The sequence below is a fragment of the Narcine bancroftii genome, chromosome 6, assembly GCF_036971445.1.
Source record: "Narcine bancroftii isolate sNarBan1 chromosome 6, sNarBan1.hap1, whole genome shotgun sequence".
NCBI lineage: Eukaryota > Metazoa > Chordata > Chondrichthyes > Torpediniformes > Narcinidae > Narcine > Narcine bancroftii.
Genome location: NC_091474.1, coordinates 246,210,757 through 246,227,827, shown reverse-complemented (window position 1 = coordinate 246,227,827; position 17,071 = coordinate 246,210,757). Strand labels below are relative to the sequence as shown.

Sequence of the window (17,071 nt, the reverse complement as noted above, 5' to 3'; positions counted from 1 at the left end):
TGAGCTCATGCCGCCCAAATACACCCATGTGACTATTTAACCCACCAACTTTGGAATATGGAAGGAACCTTGAGCACCTGAAAGAAACTCATGTAGACTCAGGAAGAATGGACAGACAGATTCAAATCCAGATTGCTGGTGTTAAACAACATTGCTAACCACCACACTGTGTCTTCCTCCACAGATGCTGTCTGGGATCTACTGAACATTTTCATCATTTTTTGTTTTATAATAAAAGTAATTGTAGATCCTGCAGAGACAACAATAGGATAAATGAAGCAAAAATATCTAACGAGGATGTCTTTTCAGAGAAAAGATTAAGGAAATGCAGGGGTGAAATCTACTGGACCTGCTGTAAGACATGGGTAGACAGATGCAGTTATGAGGGGTGGACTAAAATGCAGTTGGATCCAGTCTCAGCAGATGAGAAGTCACAAGAACTACTGACCATTCAGCTGATGTCTGTTGTGGATAAGATACTAGAATCCATCAACAAACCACCTCGAAAGTTAGAAGTTAATAAGGTAATTACCAGTTTCAACACAGGAAAATTGTTTTGATAAATGTGTCTTTGAGAAGATCTATAGGTGGATAGCAGAGGGGAACCTGTAGATGCTTCACTTGAATTTAAAAAATTCATCTGGTATCCACGCAGCAAGTTATCATCAAATAATGGTTCAGCCACAAACAAAGACAACAGTTGGAATAAATGGGATGTTTAAAGCTCAAATTAAGTACAATGGCACAGCGTGCAATGGGACCTCATCAACTGTGATCAGAACTTGAATGCAGAACTACCTCTTCCTCAATGTCAACAAGATGAAGGAGTTGGTGATAAACTTCAAACATTCAAAGGTTCCTTTTATTGTCATGTAATAATACATTACAAACATAATATACATGATATACTTCAACTACTGTCTGCCCTAAGATAAACAAAAAGAGTCACCATGAGCATTGCCTGGCGCCCCAACAATATGCGAAAAAGCAAAAGAGAGTCCCTTCAGAGTCTCAGTGTCCATGAATTCGCCTCCAGTGCTCTTGCAGGCCACAGCAGCTACACAGACTCTTGCCCTTAGAACCCTCTTGAATCCTGCTTCCGATACCTGGTTCCCATGTTGCCTGTGTGGGTCCTTCAACCGCTGAGACCTTCACTGGTCTGCTGCTATGGTCACTTACCCTGTAGGGTTATCTCTCAGGTTTCCCCTTCTCAACAGGAGGTGTTCTCCCCATTTCTGGTGCCTTGTGCCAGACTGCTGTTCCCCCATAGTCTGCAAGTTTTGCTGCCCGGCACAGATGGCGGCATCTTGGGCAGGAACTTAAAAAAAACAGTCAGCCCCTTTAACAGACCATTTAAAGCCTGTACAAAGCCATTGGCATTAGGACCGGGTGCTGAGACCCTGCAGAGCAGCACTGTGTCTTCACTCCCCACCCCCCCCGCCCCAGGTCTGTACTAGCGACAGTAACAGCAGCTCCGGCAGTGTCGCCATTTTTTATTTCAGGAAGTGGGTGGAGTACAAGCCCCAGTCTGTGTCATAGCATCAAACAAATCAACTTCCCTTCCATCGACTCCATCTACAATTTCTGCTGCCTCAGGAGAGTATCCAGCGTGATAAACATGCCTTGGAATTTGAAGAGATTGAACAATAATGGTCCAGACTCTCTGGGATGTAGATCGATGATTCAGCCACATTAACAAAGAAGTTGTTGACAGCAATATTCTTTAAATTGGCAAGGCATTTAGGATAGAGATGGATAGAACTTGGGTTGTGTCAACGTGGCACCTGCACTTCCCAAGGTGGGGAATTGTAAATGTTTTCAATGTGTGCCAACAATGCAAGCTGCAGATCACAGAACATGTGAAGTTCACATCGATGGATCAGATCAACAGCTGCAATCCCTGAACCTCTTCTGTCCATATACCTGTCTCAATGTTGCAACTGGTCAGCTCTGGCAGCTTGTTCCACACACTCACCTTTAGTGCCCCTGTTAAATCTTTCCCCTCACTTTAAATGTGCTCATTGAGTTACCCAACCCAGAGGAAGATAGCAGATTAATGGAAAAGACCAGGAATAGAGGTATTTTTACTGAAGGAACATTTAAAACAATATAAACAGAGCTGTATATTAGGAAGTCAAGGAAGTTATGTGGGAGCATTTGCTTTCCTGCTTATAGATGTCAAAGTCCCCTGGAAGTGAGTATTAACTGTGAGGATACATACAAAAGGCGATAGAGTGGTGAAGGTATTTGGAACATTTGCTTTGAAAAATCAGGGCATTGAATACAAAGAACATTGCAACACAGTAGAGGCCCTTCAGCCCATGATGCTCTGCTGACCTACATAAACTTACTCAGAACAAGAACAGGGACATCATGTTACATCTACCAGATGTTGGTGAGATGGCGCTTACATTAAGTATTCTGGTTACCCAACTATATGAAAGATATTATACTACAAAGAAAATTAAGAATAGTACAGGCGGGGCCTGAATTATAAGGAAATGATGGGTGGACTAGGACATTTCTTCTTGGAGTGCAAGAGGCTGAGGTGGAAATCTTGTAGAGGATTAAAATAATGAGTCACTTTCCTTGGGGAAAGTGGGCACAGATTTATTGAGGAGAAAGGTTTGAAAGTGAGCTTGAAGGGCACCTTCTCCAGAGGATGGTGAGTGTGTGGAATGCGTGGGTACAAATGTGACATTTACACAGGTACGACAACAGGAAATGTTTAGAGGGACGTAGGGTAAACACAGGCAAATGGAACCTGCTTCTTTTTGCAGAGATCCTGCAGTAGCCGAACTTGATCTCCTCAGAACACAGATGGTAAAGTAGAAGCAGAGGAAGGGCAGCCTTGCTCCTCACGAGGGCACAGGTATCACAGAATCACATACAGCTTCTGCTCTATGCTGCACACTGATAGAGGCTTGCATCTGTGACAGCTATCAGATTATTCCCCATTTTCTCTGTACAGACTTTGTTGCAGAGAAGCGCTTGATTGTCCACTGTTGCAGCAAGATAATAATCAAATAATCAAATACCAAAAATCATCAACTTTATTGACAGCAGCATTTAAAAATTACGGATATGAAACCAAATGCAGAAGCCAAATATGAGCAAACAAAATGTTATTCAAGTTTAAAAACATTTCAAACTCTTTACAAACTTTCAAAAAAAGAAAATCTTAATATAAAAAGGTTTCTGAAAATGAAATAAAAAAAACAAGAACTTGCATTTCTTAAATTTTGAACATTGAATAAAAAAAATTCCTTCATTGACCAGGCACTTGGTTCAGTAAAGAATTGCCCATAATGCAACACCAGTTCAATACTGGCTTTTAGTAGTGTTTTTGCTCGTAAAGATAAGCTTAAAGGTTAACATAGATAAAATAAACTTCCAAAAAAGGCAAATTAATGGAACCATAATAGAAAGACAAGATCTCTGGAACCTACTGGCATCAATAGAGGTTGCTCCAGCTTATTTCTTCGACAGCAAGGAGTGTTGGAAAGCATCACGAGGTCAGGAAGCATCCAGATGAGAGCAGCCGATACTTTGCAGCTCCCAGATCCTCTCTCCTTTTCCTCGGAACCCGGCTAGATATCCTAGATCCACTGTGCATGGTTGGTACATTTCAGAAATAAATAGGTTGATTAAACAAATTCATTTAGCCCAGTAAATTGCTGGTTACAAGATCAATGATTGTGCTATTCTAATGTTTCCCAACCAAGATGGAGGGGTGGAATAATCGACAGTTATTGCTTGGATTTGATGCATTGTCCATCAGTCCTGTTGCCGTTCTCTGCCTACCACAGCATTGCTGGTGGTTTTAGAGTGGTTATTCCACACTTCTGAACCTGATAGCCTGAGATTTGACATGGCAGTAATGCATGCACAAAGTTAACAGAGGCCAGAAGGTTGAGAAAATGGCAATCCGTAGTGTTGAGCTTAAGGCAAAAGAACCTTGGAATCTGAGATGCTCATTTCCTTGTAAGAATTAATAATAAAAAAAGAAAAAAGTTACATTAAAATAGCAGGAACAGCCAACAGACAAGCCCATTGGGAGGCTTGTCTGTTCCTCATCCGACACTGTACACGATACACAATTCTGGGAACAGTCAGCCATTCCCTCACACTTTACTGTCAGCAGGAATTTCACCAAAGGTGTTGGTAATCTCACTGAAGGAAGGACGGTCCTTGGGGCTGGCTGCCCAGCAGCGTTGCATCAGTTTGTGGAGTTTGGACGGGCAACCAGCAGGTGCAGGGAGTTTGATTTCACTGCTCTGTATGCCTGGAAAACAACATAGCCGTGGTTGACTGCATGAAAACACATTTAACCTTGTTTTTCATCCTATCCCCACCCACTGCGCTGGAAAAAATTAATGCATCCATCACTTTGGGATGTAGCCATCAGCCACGCAAACCTTGTCTTCAACAAATAGTGGTTTAATCTCTCAAGATGCAAGCAAGAAGGAGGAAGTAACCCCCTGGAACTTAAACAGGATGAGCAGCAGGAGAGATCTCCTCAACGATGACTGCCAAGTAATCTGTCCTAGTTATGTATTTAGCCTTTATTAGATAGTTTTTGCATCACTTTTGTTGCAAAACAGCACAGTTTCAGTTCATTTCCACTTTTCTCAGCAAGGCAAGAAGTCTGGCCTCAGCAGCTGCTTCCCCTGACAGCTGTGCCAAGGGAATTTAGCCAACAACCCCTCAAAGGTGGACAAAGTTCACCTCCATTCATCAAAAGGCAGTTTAGAAGGAGTGAAAATGGCTGTATCTCTAAGGCCCATCGACATCCTGAGCCTGCGAGGGCAGCCCTGAACCAAGTTTCTGCTGGGAGATGTGCCCAGCAACAAGGTGACATCTGCCAACTCCTTCATGGAAGAAGGGAATCCATCTTGTCAAGTTCTGAGCCCTTCAATCAGTTCAAGTTGTTTGGCTTTGACATTAATTAGATTTGAGTGGGTGGGGACTGAAGAGGAGGAAATAGAAGCTGTTCCTTGATTGTGAAAAGGCCAACAGCTGGCATGCAATGACAGACCTGAAACATGGATCATGTGAGACCCGAACACCAAGTTAATTTTCGGTGATGGCAAGGATTTAGCAAAATGCAGAGTGAGCGATGGCATCTTCATGTTCCTTCCATCCATGCCCTCAGCACAGTATCTGGTGTGGGACGACTCTCACCCTCCACTCCCTACTTAAGTGGTATTGAGCCGGCACTCCCAGACGCATTGACGAGACAGATAGATTTGGCTCTTGCTGTAATTATTTTTATATACCAAAAATAACTTTATTCACAATAAATTATTTACAAAATAAATTTATTTAATAAATTATTTAGGGTTACACAGTTAGTGCAACACTGTTACAGTACTAGCAATTGGAACTTGGATTTGAATCCCATGCTCTCTGTAAAGCGTTTGTACATTCTCGCCATGTCTGCACGGGCTTTCCCCAGGGGCTCTAATTTCCCCATAATGTTCAAAACGTGTCATGGGCGTAGGTCAATTAGGTGTAATTGGGCGGTGCGGGCTCTTGGGCCAAAAGGGTCTGTTACCGTGCTGTATGTCTAAGTTTAAATTTAAAAGGAAAACCATCCAAAATCTCTTCCCACCCCTTAGTTTCGTATCCATGCATTTCCATCACTGTACATTGTTACATTCATTTCTATTTACATCATTACCACCACTGCGGCATCTTCTTGTTACTCCCCACTCTACTTGCAGTTTCCGACCCTCAATGCCCAGTAATGGAAGGGTTCTAGACCAGGGGTAGCCAACCTTTTAATTTTTAATTTAGACATACTGCACGGTAACAGGCCATTTCAGGCCACGTGTAAGTAACAGGAGTTTAGGTTAATTGGGCGCCACGGACACATAGGCCGAAATGGCCTGTTACTATGCTGTATGTCTAAATTAAAAATGTAAAATTAAAAGGTTGGCCACCCCTGCTCTAGACTGTAATCCTTCCAAAATTATATGGCTTGCGATCACAAGGTGGAACAGTGAGAATGAGCTCAGTTCAATTTGTCTCTTCTTATTTATATGAGTCATTTTAATTTTAATTTGGTTTACTCCTGGTTTGGGAATTAGATTTGTTTGCAATTACTGTTTGACAAAATTGCACATTTGAATTTCTTGAAAGAAAACTGGCAAATATGTGACCTTTAGGTGCTAAGAATAAATTGCCACATTTGTAAAGATAGCATTAAATTGCCAGTTGCAGTTTCATGCTGAAGGCTGTGTCTCTTCACATGACCCAGGAACATCAGTGACTTGTACATGTGACAGCTAGTAATATCCGCACCATGAACACTATATTCTTGATGCAAAATGTACGGCTGTCATTAGAAGGTATATTGTGTGACAGAGTAAATAGAAATGTTTCTGGGAGATTGGGAAAGGCTTGTTAGGGTAGGTCACATGCAAACACTTTAAAACAGATCTTTATTTGAAATGTTGGAGCTCTGATAATACTGGAGACATAGTGGCTTCTCACAGCTTTTTCCAAGAGCTTTAAAGAGTGCTCAAAAAGTCACTAAATGGGTTCTTGTTTACCCAAAAGCAACAGATGAAAAAGAATGCTGGCTCCTATCGTCTGCAGGAGGGTTTTGCTGTTGTCAGAGGGTCATGTGGCTTTGCAAGCAGAGAGAATCAAACAGGCCTTGTCTGAGTCTCAGTGAGAAAGAGAGAGAGGGAGAGAGAAGCAGATATCAGTGCCAGCCAGCAGAGGTTGTTAGAATTGAACAGGACAAGCTGGAAGGCTTTTGGAAGACAGCCTGGTCAAAGGCCTTGTGGTTCATACAAGTGGAGAGGACTGGCTGTCTAATGTTTCACTAGGAATAAGAGAAACAGAAAGAGGTTATCATGTGGAGAACCCTGGTGGGGAAAGTTTCGTCAGCAAGACACTGAGGTGACTGATGGAAGTAAATCAGTTGTGGATGTCCCGAAATAACGCATCTCTCTGAAAACCAACAAGAACCTTCCTAAGCAGTAACCATTTACCATTTGAGCACCAAAGCCTAGTGAACTTTCTAAATGTTAAATTCTGTGCACAGTATAAGAATTGCCTGCAACCAGAGAACTTGGAGGAATGAGAAGTGAGATTGGACTGTGAACCAAAGAACTTACACACAATTAATAAATTAGGTAAAATAAGTTAATAGTGATAAGTTAAAGAGTATTAAAATCAACTTTTGTTTAAGTAAACAAATGTCTTGGTGAATATCTATTGCTGCTGGGTTTTGGGGTCCTCTGGCCTCGTAACAATTGCTAATTTTTTTCTAAATGGATATATAAAAAGTTTTTAAAAATTACAATTTTAAGCAGCTGTTGTGGGATTTTTTTTAGTTAAACATAATAAGTTCAAGATAAGTTAATTTACAATTGCAGCTAATTTTATTTTAATACAAGTGCAGAAATATACTGGTTAAAACTAAGACGCTCTCTCTCAGGAACAGTGTGTGAAGTCAGCAGAAGAGAAAGTGCTGGCATTGAAGGACAAGCCCAACACCAGCACCATCTAGTGGTCCCTAAATGAAGCAGTGTTTCCCTTGCTCCATTAGAACTGTGCTCTCACTGGGTTTTTATTCCACTGCAGTTGTGCATGGATAGATGCACACTGAACCACCTTTCTCATTGTATCTTGGCATGAGACAATAAATGTAAACCCAAACTTGAGGCCACAAGTTACTTCAGGATTTTAACCACAAGACCAGAATTTATGGAGGTAGTGAAACATGAAAGTCTCTGGTTTCTGTTAAACATTCCCCTCCCTCCACTCTTCTCCCTGTCACCTTTCCCCCAACTATCTCTTCCCTTTTCCCTCTTTCCCTCTCTTTTCAGAGCCAAAATTATCCCATTAACACTTTTTGGCTTTTGGTTTGAACTTTTCCCATTCCCATTCTTTCCCCTTTTTCTCTCCAGTTTTTATTCAGATGTCTTTCTGATTTTGTTTACACCTTGAAGAAGAGCTCAGCCCTGAAACATCGGGATGCTGCGAGATAGGCTGAGTTCCTCCATCATTTCTGTGTGTTTTTAATATAGGTGAGTAGGCCATTTGGCCCTTCGAGTTTGCTCTGCCATTCCATCATGAACTGATCCATTCTCCCACGCAGCCCTGTTCCCCTGCCTTCTCCCCATATCCTTTGATAACCTATTCTGAATCCAAGAAATTGTAGCCTTAAATACACCCAACAACTTGGCCTCCATAGCCGCCCATGGTAGCAAATTCCAGAGGTTCACCACTCTCTGGCTAAAGAAATTCCTCTGCATATCTGTTTGAAATGGGTGCCCTTCACCCCTGAAGTTGTGGCCTCTTGTCAGAGACTCCCCTACCATGGGAAATAACTTTGCTCCATCTACTCTGTCCAGGCCTTTCAACAATATTACTATGAGGTCCCGCTCATTCTTCTAAACTCTTGAGTAAAATCCAAGAGCCGTCAAACGTTCTTCAAATGTTAATCCCTTCCTTCCAGAAATCATTCTCGCGACTCTTCTCTGAACCCTCTCTAATACTAGCATATCCTTTCTAAAATAAGGAGGGAAAAACTGTACCTGTACTCCAAGCGAGGCCTCACCAGTGCCTTATAAAGCCTCAACATCACACCCCTGCTCTTATATCATATTCCTCTGGATATGAATGCCAGCACTGCATTTGCCTTCTTCACCACCAATTCACTCTAGAGGTTAATCTTGAGGGTAGCCTGCACGAGAACTCCCAAGTCCCTTTGCATCTCTGAACTTTGAATATTTTCCACATTCAAATAATAGTCTGCCCTTTTATTACTTCCATCAAAGTGCAATATCGTATTTCATTTACCATTTTGCCCATTGTGGTAAACCACTGTTATGCTATGATTGGTTGCTGCCGGCTGGACATGCCTCCCGAGACCAATCCTACCCATAGCCCCTTTGCATGCTCCCCATTCCATTCTGCCTTGATCAGTCAATGAGGTTGATGACTGTACCAGTCTATAGTTAATAAAAGCCTGTCAGTTTCACAACTTCAGTCTTTTGATGGTGCATCACCCATTCTCCTGATCTAAGTCTCTCTGCAGCCTCTCCATTTCCTCTCCACTCTTCCTTTGTATCATCTGCAAACTTCACCACAAAGCCATTTATTCCATAATCCATACAACTGTCCTCAATTCTCAAAGACAAGCAACAAATTGTACAATGACTTTCTAAACTGATCATCATTCCCATAGAATTTAAACCTGGATTCTTCAGATAGTTTAACGTGCAGAGAGCAAGGTGACAGGTTTCCCTTCCTGAGCAGTGGAGGGGAGACACTTGTGCTGACATGCAGGGCAGCTTTGCACACCAGGATGACAGACTGGACAGAACGAGGTTCCTGGTCCCAACACAAGATGATTGTGCACAGACTTTGCACAGTTGCTCACTCCAAGCCCTTTAGACTAATTTGTGCTTGTTGACCGTACTAATCCCATTGCCCTGTATCCCTCTACTCCATGTAACAATCCAAAAACTTAGATATGTAATTGTATGTTTCGACCACATCCTCTCACAAGTGTTCCATATAATATCCACCTCTGTGTGAAAAACCAACTTCTCAGATTTTATAGTTCTCTTACCTCACCTTCAAACTATGCATTCTTGTCTTAGCACCCCCCCACCACCGCCCTGTCTTGGGAAAAAGAAAATAACTCTCTATCCTGTTTTATGTAGGTCAGCCTTGGATGAGAATAAACCCAGCCTATCCAATTTCTCCTTCCAAGAATATCCTGTTGAATCTCTTCTGCATTCCCTCTATTACTGTGGTGCAATGATCAGAAATGTGCACAATACTCTAAGCGCAGTACACTCCATGTTTTGTTTTCCTGCAATGTGAGGACCCAACTCATATATTCAATGCCTTGGCGCATGAAGGCAAACATACACCAAATGTCTTCATTGATTTATCCACCTTATCTACACTTTCAGAGAGCTAATGGGCTTGAACCTTTACATCTTTCTGTACAACGGTGTTAAGGTCCCAGCCATTTTCTCTATGTGACCTATCAAAATTGGACCTCCCAAAGTGCATTACCTCACATTTATTTGAATTTAGTTCCATCTGCCATCTCTCCACCCAAGTTACCGGCTGATCTCTGTCTTGCTCCATCTTTTGATGACCTTCTTTGCTGATGTACACCTCTATTAATTTTCATGTCACTTGTAAACCTACTAATCATACCAACTCTCTTCTAGTCCCCTGATTCCTCAGCAAGTATCTCTGTCAAAGCCCCAACAGTCTTCTTCCTTGCTTACCTTAACATCCTGAGGTAGAGATACAGAATACAGATACACAATTCATTAAATGAAACCAGAGAAACAGCAGAAAGAAAACTAATCTATGGATCAATGGTTACACAGCATCCCCAGGTAGAAATGGGCAGTCAACATTCATTAAAGGATTCTATCTCAAAACGTCGATTGACCATCAGGCACTGCCTGACCTTCCAAGTTCTTTCAGTTTCTCGCTGTTTGCTGAAGATTCCAGCATCTGCCATTCAAGTTTGTCTCTGCTGGTCTATGGATCATACTTGCACAGCTCCTGAGTGCCTACGATGCCACACTCTGCTTCCATCCCACATCTCCCCTGAGTAACACATGCCATGGCCCTGAGGAGAAGTACAGGTGAAGCCAGCAAAGAAATAAAAACTTTAATACCTGTTAATACTTCATCATCAGTGAGATTAGAAAAAGGCAGCTCTCCCTGTGAGAAGATTTCCCACATCAGGACTCCAAAAGACCATACATCTGATTTTGTGGAGAAATCATCTTCAAAAATGGCTTCAGCTGGCATCCAGCGCAGTGGAATCCATGCTTGGCGGAAGTGGTAGTATTCACTATGGACAAGGAAAAGAACATTCTATTAGCATTTCTGATGTATCTAAACAGCACACATTAATTCACACATGGATTTACTGTGGCTGGCATTCCAGCGTAACCATTGCGTCCAGTTCTGGTCACTTTGGAGAGAGTGCAAAGGAGACTTACCAGAAAGTTGCCTGGATTAGAGAATGCCTCTTGAGATGAGGTTCACAGAGTTAGGGCTTTTCTCTTCAGAGCAAAGAGGAGGAATAAGAGGCATAGATAGGGTGGACAGCCAATACCTTTTTACCAGGGCAACAGTAGCAAATACCGGAGGAAATCTACACAAGGTGAGGGGAAGAAAGTTTAATGGAGGCTGTGGTGGTGGAGGATGGTACAGTCAGGACTCTTGGACAAGCACATGTATGCAAGAAAAAATGGAGGGTTTTAGGTGTGAGGTAAGGAAGGTTTAGATTGTTGAGTAAATTTATATAGGGTCTGTGCGGTGCTGGAATATTTTGTGCTCCATGAATCCTGTTTAATAAACATAAGCTTTGGATCTTGGGGGAATATACTCAATTGGGAGAGGGCAAATTCTGTCATGATTAAACAGGAGTTGGGGACATAAATTGGGGGTAGGTGTTATCAGTAAGGTCCACATCTGACATGTGAAAGAAAATATTATTTCTTCAAATCAATGGCCTTTTTTAAAAGAGGCATTTCTGTAAGAGAAGTGACAGTGATCTAAACAATCCTTAATACAAACTAAAAATTCTGGAAACACTCAGCAGTCAAGCAGCACATGTCAAGAGAAAAACAGCGAAACTCATCAGGTCATTCTCTACAGCTCCTTTCTGGCCTGCTGTGTCATTCCTGCAGTTTTTCATTTCAGTGATGTTGACCAAGATAAACTCCTCCACTGCTCTGAATGCTGAGGAATAGGAGCAAAAATAGGCCATTCAACCCATCAGGTCTGCCCAGTCATTCAATCATTATCTATTTTCCCACACCCCCTCTGCCTGGCCTTCTCCCCATAACTTTCAATTCCCAGGGGCTTGGCAAGATGGCATAGAAGAAAGACGTGTGTTCCACCTTTCCCAGCTGGATTATTAAATACCCGATTAAAAAAATTATAAGAGTGGTTAAAAATAATATTTAGTTTTTGGAATAACAGTGATTCACCATGGCTACCAATGTGAAGAAATCTAAAACTCAATTTTCAGAAGAAATTACCATATAAAAGTGTACATGAACTGAGGCCTACTTGTACAGCTGAATCCATGGAGTCATTGTTGGGAGCCTCCAAGCCTCAGAGCACTCCTGCCCATTCAAGCTTGACCTCGGTGCCGATCCTGCAGTCGCAAGATGGCGCCGGCATTCTGGTGAGTTCAGTCGTAGCCAACCCGCGTGCACGTGAAGCCGTGCACGCGGGCAGCCCAACCGACAAAGGGGCCCATGAGCCCACAATATTGCTGGGTGGCCTGGGACATGCAGTGTAGTGTCGGAGGATGCTCCTGCGCGTCCGGCGGTTCTGTCGGGCATGTATGGGGCATCCCGGGTCTGTGACCTTTTGAAGAAAATGTGGGCTGTGGAGGAGTCCAAGCGCCGGCGTCGGGTGTCCAAACCCACAGCCGCACAGTCAAGGGACCTATGGTGACTGAAGGCGAAGAGGAACTTACCTTATTGGAATTTTCCCAGGAGGAGGAGCCTGTAGTTAAAGAAGGTCGACCTCAAAAAATGGCTATGGAATCTGGATTGGACTCAGTGTTCACCATTTTGGAAGGAATCACTTCCTAAATGGATAATATGTCAAAACAAATGTCAACTCAAATGATCCAAGGATTTATGGAGGTGAAAACAAAAATAAATATTGTGTGATGAAATGTCAACTATGAAACAAGAAATGACTGTAGTTAAGAATGATATTAACAAATGTATAAAATCTGTTGATATTGTACAAGATAATTTTTTAAAAATTGAAATAGCCTTTTCTGAATGTCAAAATCAGGTGGAACGCAATAGAGAAAAAATGGAAAAAGTGGAAGGTTCTTTTGTAGATTGGGGGATTCAAAAAAGGGATTTATTGAAGAAGATTGATTCATTGGAAAATCAAAGTCAGAGAAATAATGTGAAAATAGTTGGTCTTCCAGAGGACATTGAAGGTTCTGATCCAATAAAAAATTTTAAGCATTGGATCCCAGAGGTACTGGGTAAAGAGCTTTTTCCTGAAGGTTTGGAACTGGATCGAACCCATAGAGCGCTGAGGAAAAAACCACTTCCAGGACAAACACCTAGGGCGGTATTGATTTGCTGTTTGAAATATCAAGATAGAGAAATGATTTTTAAAAATGGGAGTACAGAAGGTATGGCAGAGTCAATCCCCGTTGATGCTTCAAAATAACAGAGTGTTTTTTTTAATGCCGATTTCAGTCAAGAGGTTATTAGAATACGATGGGAATTTAATTTGGCTAAAGATGTATTATGGTGAAAGGGCTATAAATTTGCTTTTCCTTATCCTGCAATTTTGAAGGTTTTTTACGGAAACTTTCAATCTCAATTTTTTGAGAACTATCACGATGCCTTGGTTTTTGCTAATTCATTGCCAGAATTGCGAAGAAATGGGCGGTCTTCACCATCGTCTCCTAAGAGGAGGGTAAATGGAAATGGGAATGGGTATGGAAAGAATGGTAAGAATGGAAAGAAAGAAGAGCTGACACAAAGTCTTCTTGACATTGAAGATCCGGAACAATCATTGGGTTGAATATATTTACTATATTTGATTGTTCTTAATTACATAATGAATATGTATCTGGCTGTGGGGGGGGGCGGGGGGGGGGGTTGAATGACACTGAAAGGTTTGACTGTCATCTACCACTAGTGGGCTTACCACACCCAGAATTTTAGGGTGTTACTACCTTCAGGTGTTTTTTTTTATTTTCTGGGGTTTTTAAAAAATTTTGTTTATTGAGGGGTGGGCTTTTTTTTTGATTTTGAAGAATTATAAAGGGGAGCACTATTTTATAGAGTGTAAATATATTAGTAGTTAGTAAAAATGTCTACTTTGAATTTTTCAACTTTTAATGTTCAGGGATTAAATAATCCAATTAAGCGAGAGTATTGGCTTATATAAAAAAAATGAAAATTGATATTGCTTTTTTACAAGAAACACATTTGACTGAAAAGGAACATTTGAAATTGAAAAGAGATTGGGTTGGACATGTGCTTTCTTCTTCTTTTAATTCTAAGTCAAGAGGGGTGCGATTTTGATTCATAAAAATTTACCATTTGAACTGGAATCTTCAGAGGGAAATGTAGGTAGAGTTTTACGGGTGAACTGTAAAATCTTTGCTGAATCTTGGACTTTGTTTAATCTTTATACACCTAATATAGATGATGAGCAGTTTATTTCAGAAGCTTTTTTATTGTTAACTCAAGCTAATGAAAATATTTTAGTTGGGGGAGATTTTAATTATATTTTGGAACCTTTATTGAACAGAAACCCAAAGAGTATAAGGAAATCAAAGACGGCAATACAAATCAATGCGTTGATGAAAAATTTAAATCTGGTAGATATTTGGAGAAAGGTTAATCCTACAGACGTTACGACAAACGTCGAAGTACTCGAGATGGCAGAGGTCGACAGCATCGAGTCCACGCTGCTGAAGATCCAGCTGCGCTGGATGGGTCACGTCTCCAGAATGGAGGACCATCGCCTTCCCAAGATCGTGTTATATGGCGAGCTCTCCACTGGCCACCGTGACAGAGGTGCACCAAAGAAAAGGTACAAGGACTGCCTAAAGAAATCTCTTGGTGCCTGCCACATTGACCACCGCCAGTGGGCTGATATCGCCTCAAACCGTGCATCTTGGCGCCTCACAGTTTGGCGGGCAGCAACCTCCTTTGAAGAAGACCGCAGAGCCCACCTCACTGACAAAAGGCAAAGGAGGAAAAACCCAACACCCAACCCCAACCAACCAATTTTCCCCTGCAACCGCTGCAATCGTGTCTGCCTGTCCCGCATCAGACTTGTCAGCCACAAACGAGCCTGCAGCTGACGTGGACTTTTTACCCCCTCCATAAATCTTCGTCCGCGAAGCCAAGCCAAAGAATCCTACAGAAAAAGATTTGTCTTTTTATTCATCAAGACATGATTCGTTTTCTAGAATTGATTTTCTTTTGGTATCAGCACACCTACAGGGTAGAGCACTGCAAGCTGAATATAAAAGGAGAGTTCTGTCAGACCATTCATTATTACTTTTTTTCCTGTGAAAGTTCAGAAGTGGTACGTTCGTTGTATAGATGGAGGTTTAATGCAATGTTACTGAAAAAAAGAGTTTGTTACTTTTGTTAAAGAGCATATCTCTTTATTTTTGACTGACAATATCTATTCTGTGGATAGCCATTTTGTAGTAGGAGATGCGTTAAAAGCTTATTTGAGGGGACAGGTTATTAGTTATTCTATGGAAGTTAAGAAACAATATATGGCAGAAAGTTTAATGTAGGAAAATCAGATTGCTGAGTTAGAGAAAGATTTTCCGAAGGATGTGACCGAAGACAAAAAAGCTGCATTAGCGAAATTGAAATTACGCTATAATACTTTACAAACTTATCAGTTTGAGCGTTTAATTAATCGACCTAAACAACATTATTATGAGTTGGGAGAAAGAGCTCACAAGGTACTTGTTTGGCATTTGAAAGCTGAACAGGCATCTCGGACTATTAATGCCATTAAAAAGAATTCAATAATTACCAAAAAGCCTCTGGAAATTAATGATCAGTTTTATTCATTATATCAAAAATTATATACTTCTATGGGGAAGCAGGATAATGGTTCTATTGAATCTTATTTATCTAAATTAAGGTTACCGGTATTAGATGAGAAAGATATTCAGGAATTGGAATCTCCATTTACAGATTTTGAAATCCAGGAAGCTATACAGGGAATGCCAAATGGAAAGTCCCCAGGGGATGATGGATTTCCTGTGGAATTTTATAAATTTTTAATGATGATTTATCTAATGTATTTCAATCGTGTCTGCCTGTCCCACATCAGACTTGTCAGCCACAAACGAGCCTGCAGCTGATGTGGACATTACCCCTCCATAAATCTTCGTCCACGAAGCCAAGCCAAAGAGAAGAGAAAACAAGTTACTGAAGAAGAGAAGTTGCTGGAATTTTGTTCAAGTGCTTTAATAACTGTTATTCCAAAAAAAGATAGAGATCCATTAAAAGTGTCTTCATATAGACCTATTTCTTTACTAAATGTAGTTTATAAAATTATAGTCAAAGTATTAGCTAATAGACTTGCTATGTACTTATCTAAGTTGAAACATACTGATCAAACAGGTTTTATTAAGAACAAAAATGCATCAGATAATATTCTTCGATTAATTACTTTGGTCAACGCATATCGAAAGCAGCCTAACCATCCTATTGTGATTGCACTAGATGCAGAAAAGGCTTTTGATAGGGTTGAGTGGGATTTTTTATTTAAGGTGTTAGAAAAGTTTAAATTCGGCCCCTTTTTTATTGGTTGGGTCAAAGCTTTATATACGAAACCAATTGCTAGGGTGGTGACAAATGGTCAGATATTTTTACCATTTAGGTTGACTCGTTCAACTTGGCAAGGCTGTCCATTGTCACCAGCCTTACTTGCGTTGGCTATTGAATCATTAGCTCAGACTATTAGACAAAATGATGAAATTAGAGGGATGAAGGTTATGAATGAAGAATAGAAGATTAATTTTTTGAAGATGATGCATTGATTCATTTGACAGAACCGGAATGGTCATTGAAGAAGTTACAAGAGTGTTTGTCGAAATTTGGAGAATTGTCAGGATATAAAGTTAATTGAGATAAAAATGAAATTTTACCAGTTGGAATAGGAGATTATTCAGAATTTAAAATTATTACACAATTAAGGTGGACAAATAAAATTAAATATTTAGGTGTGTTTGTATACGTTAATTATCAGTCATTGTATCAGTTAAATTATGTGCCTATATTAAAACGGATTAAAGCAGATTTGATTAAATGGAAATATCTTCCATTAAGTTTGATTGGAAGGGTCAATTGTATTAAAATGAATATTTCCCCCAAATTCAATATTTATTTCAGTCAATACCTTGTTTATTTTCAAAGGTTTTTTTCAGGATTTAAATAAGGTAGTGCGGGAGTTTTTATGGAAAAGTAAATTAGCTCGAGGGGCATTGTATAAACTTACATGGAAATATGCATTAGGTGGACTTCAGTTA

The 17,071-nt window shown here is 40.7% G+C and overlaps 1 protein-coding gene across 2 annotated transcripts in view; it reads right to left on the bottom strand.

The window, feature by feature from the left end:
- Positions 1 to 3,035: 3,035 nt before the first annotated feature.
- Positions 3,036 to 17,071, bottom strand: part of LOC138737212 (inactive tyrosine-protein kinase 7-like) — a 315,556-nt gene continuing 301,520 nt past the window's right edge. For both annotated transcript variants that reach the window (XM_069887883.1, XM_069887885.1), the window contains 2 exons: positions 10,674 to 10,852; positions 3,036 to 4,285 (listed from right to left, as the gene is read on the bottom strand). In XM_069887883.1, the coding sequence (XP_069743984.1) occupies positions 4,125 to 4,285; positions 10,674 to 10,852 (340 nt within the window). In that variant the 3' untranslated portion in view covers positions 3,036 to 4,124. The remainder of the gene's footprint in view (positions 4,286 to 10,673; positions 10,853 to 17,071) is intronic.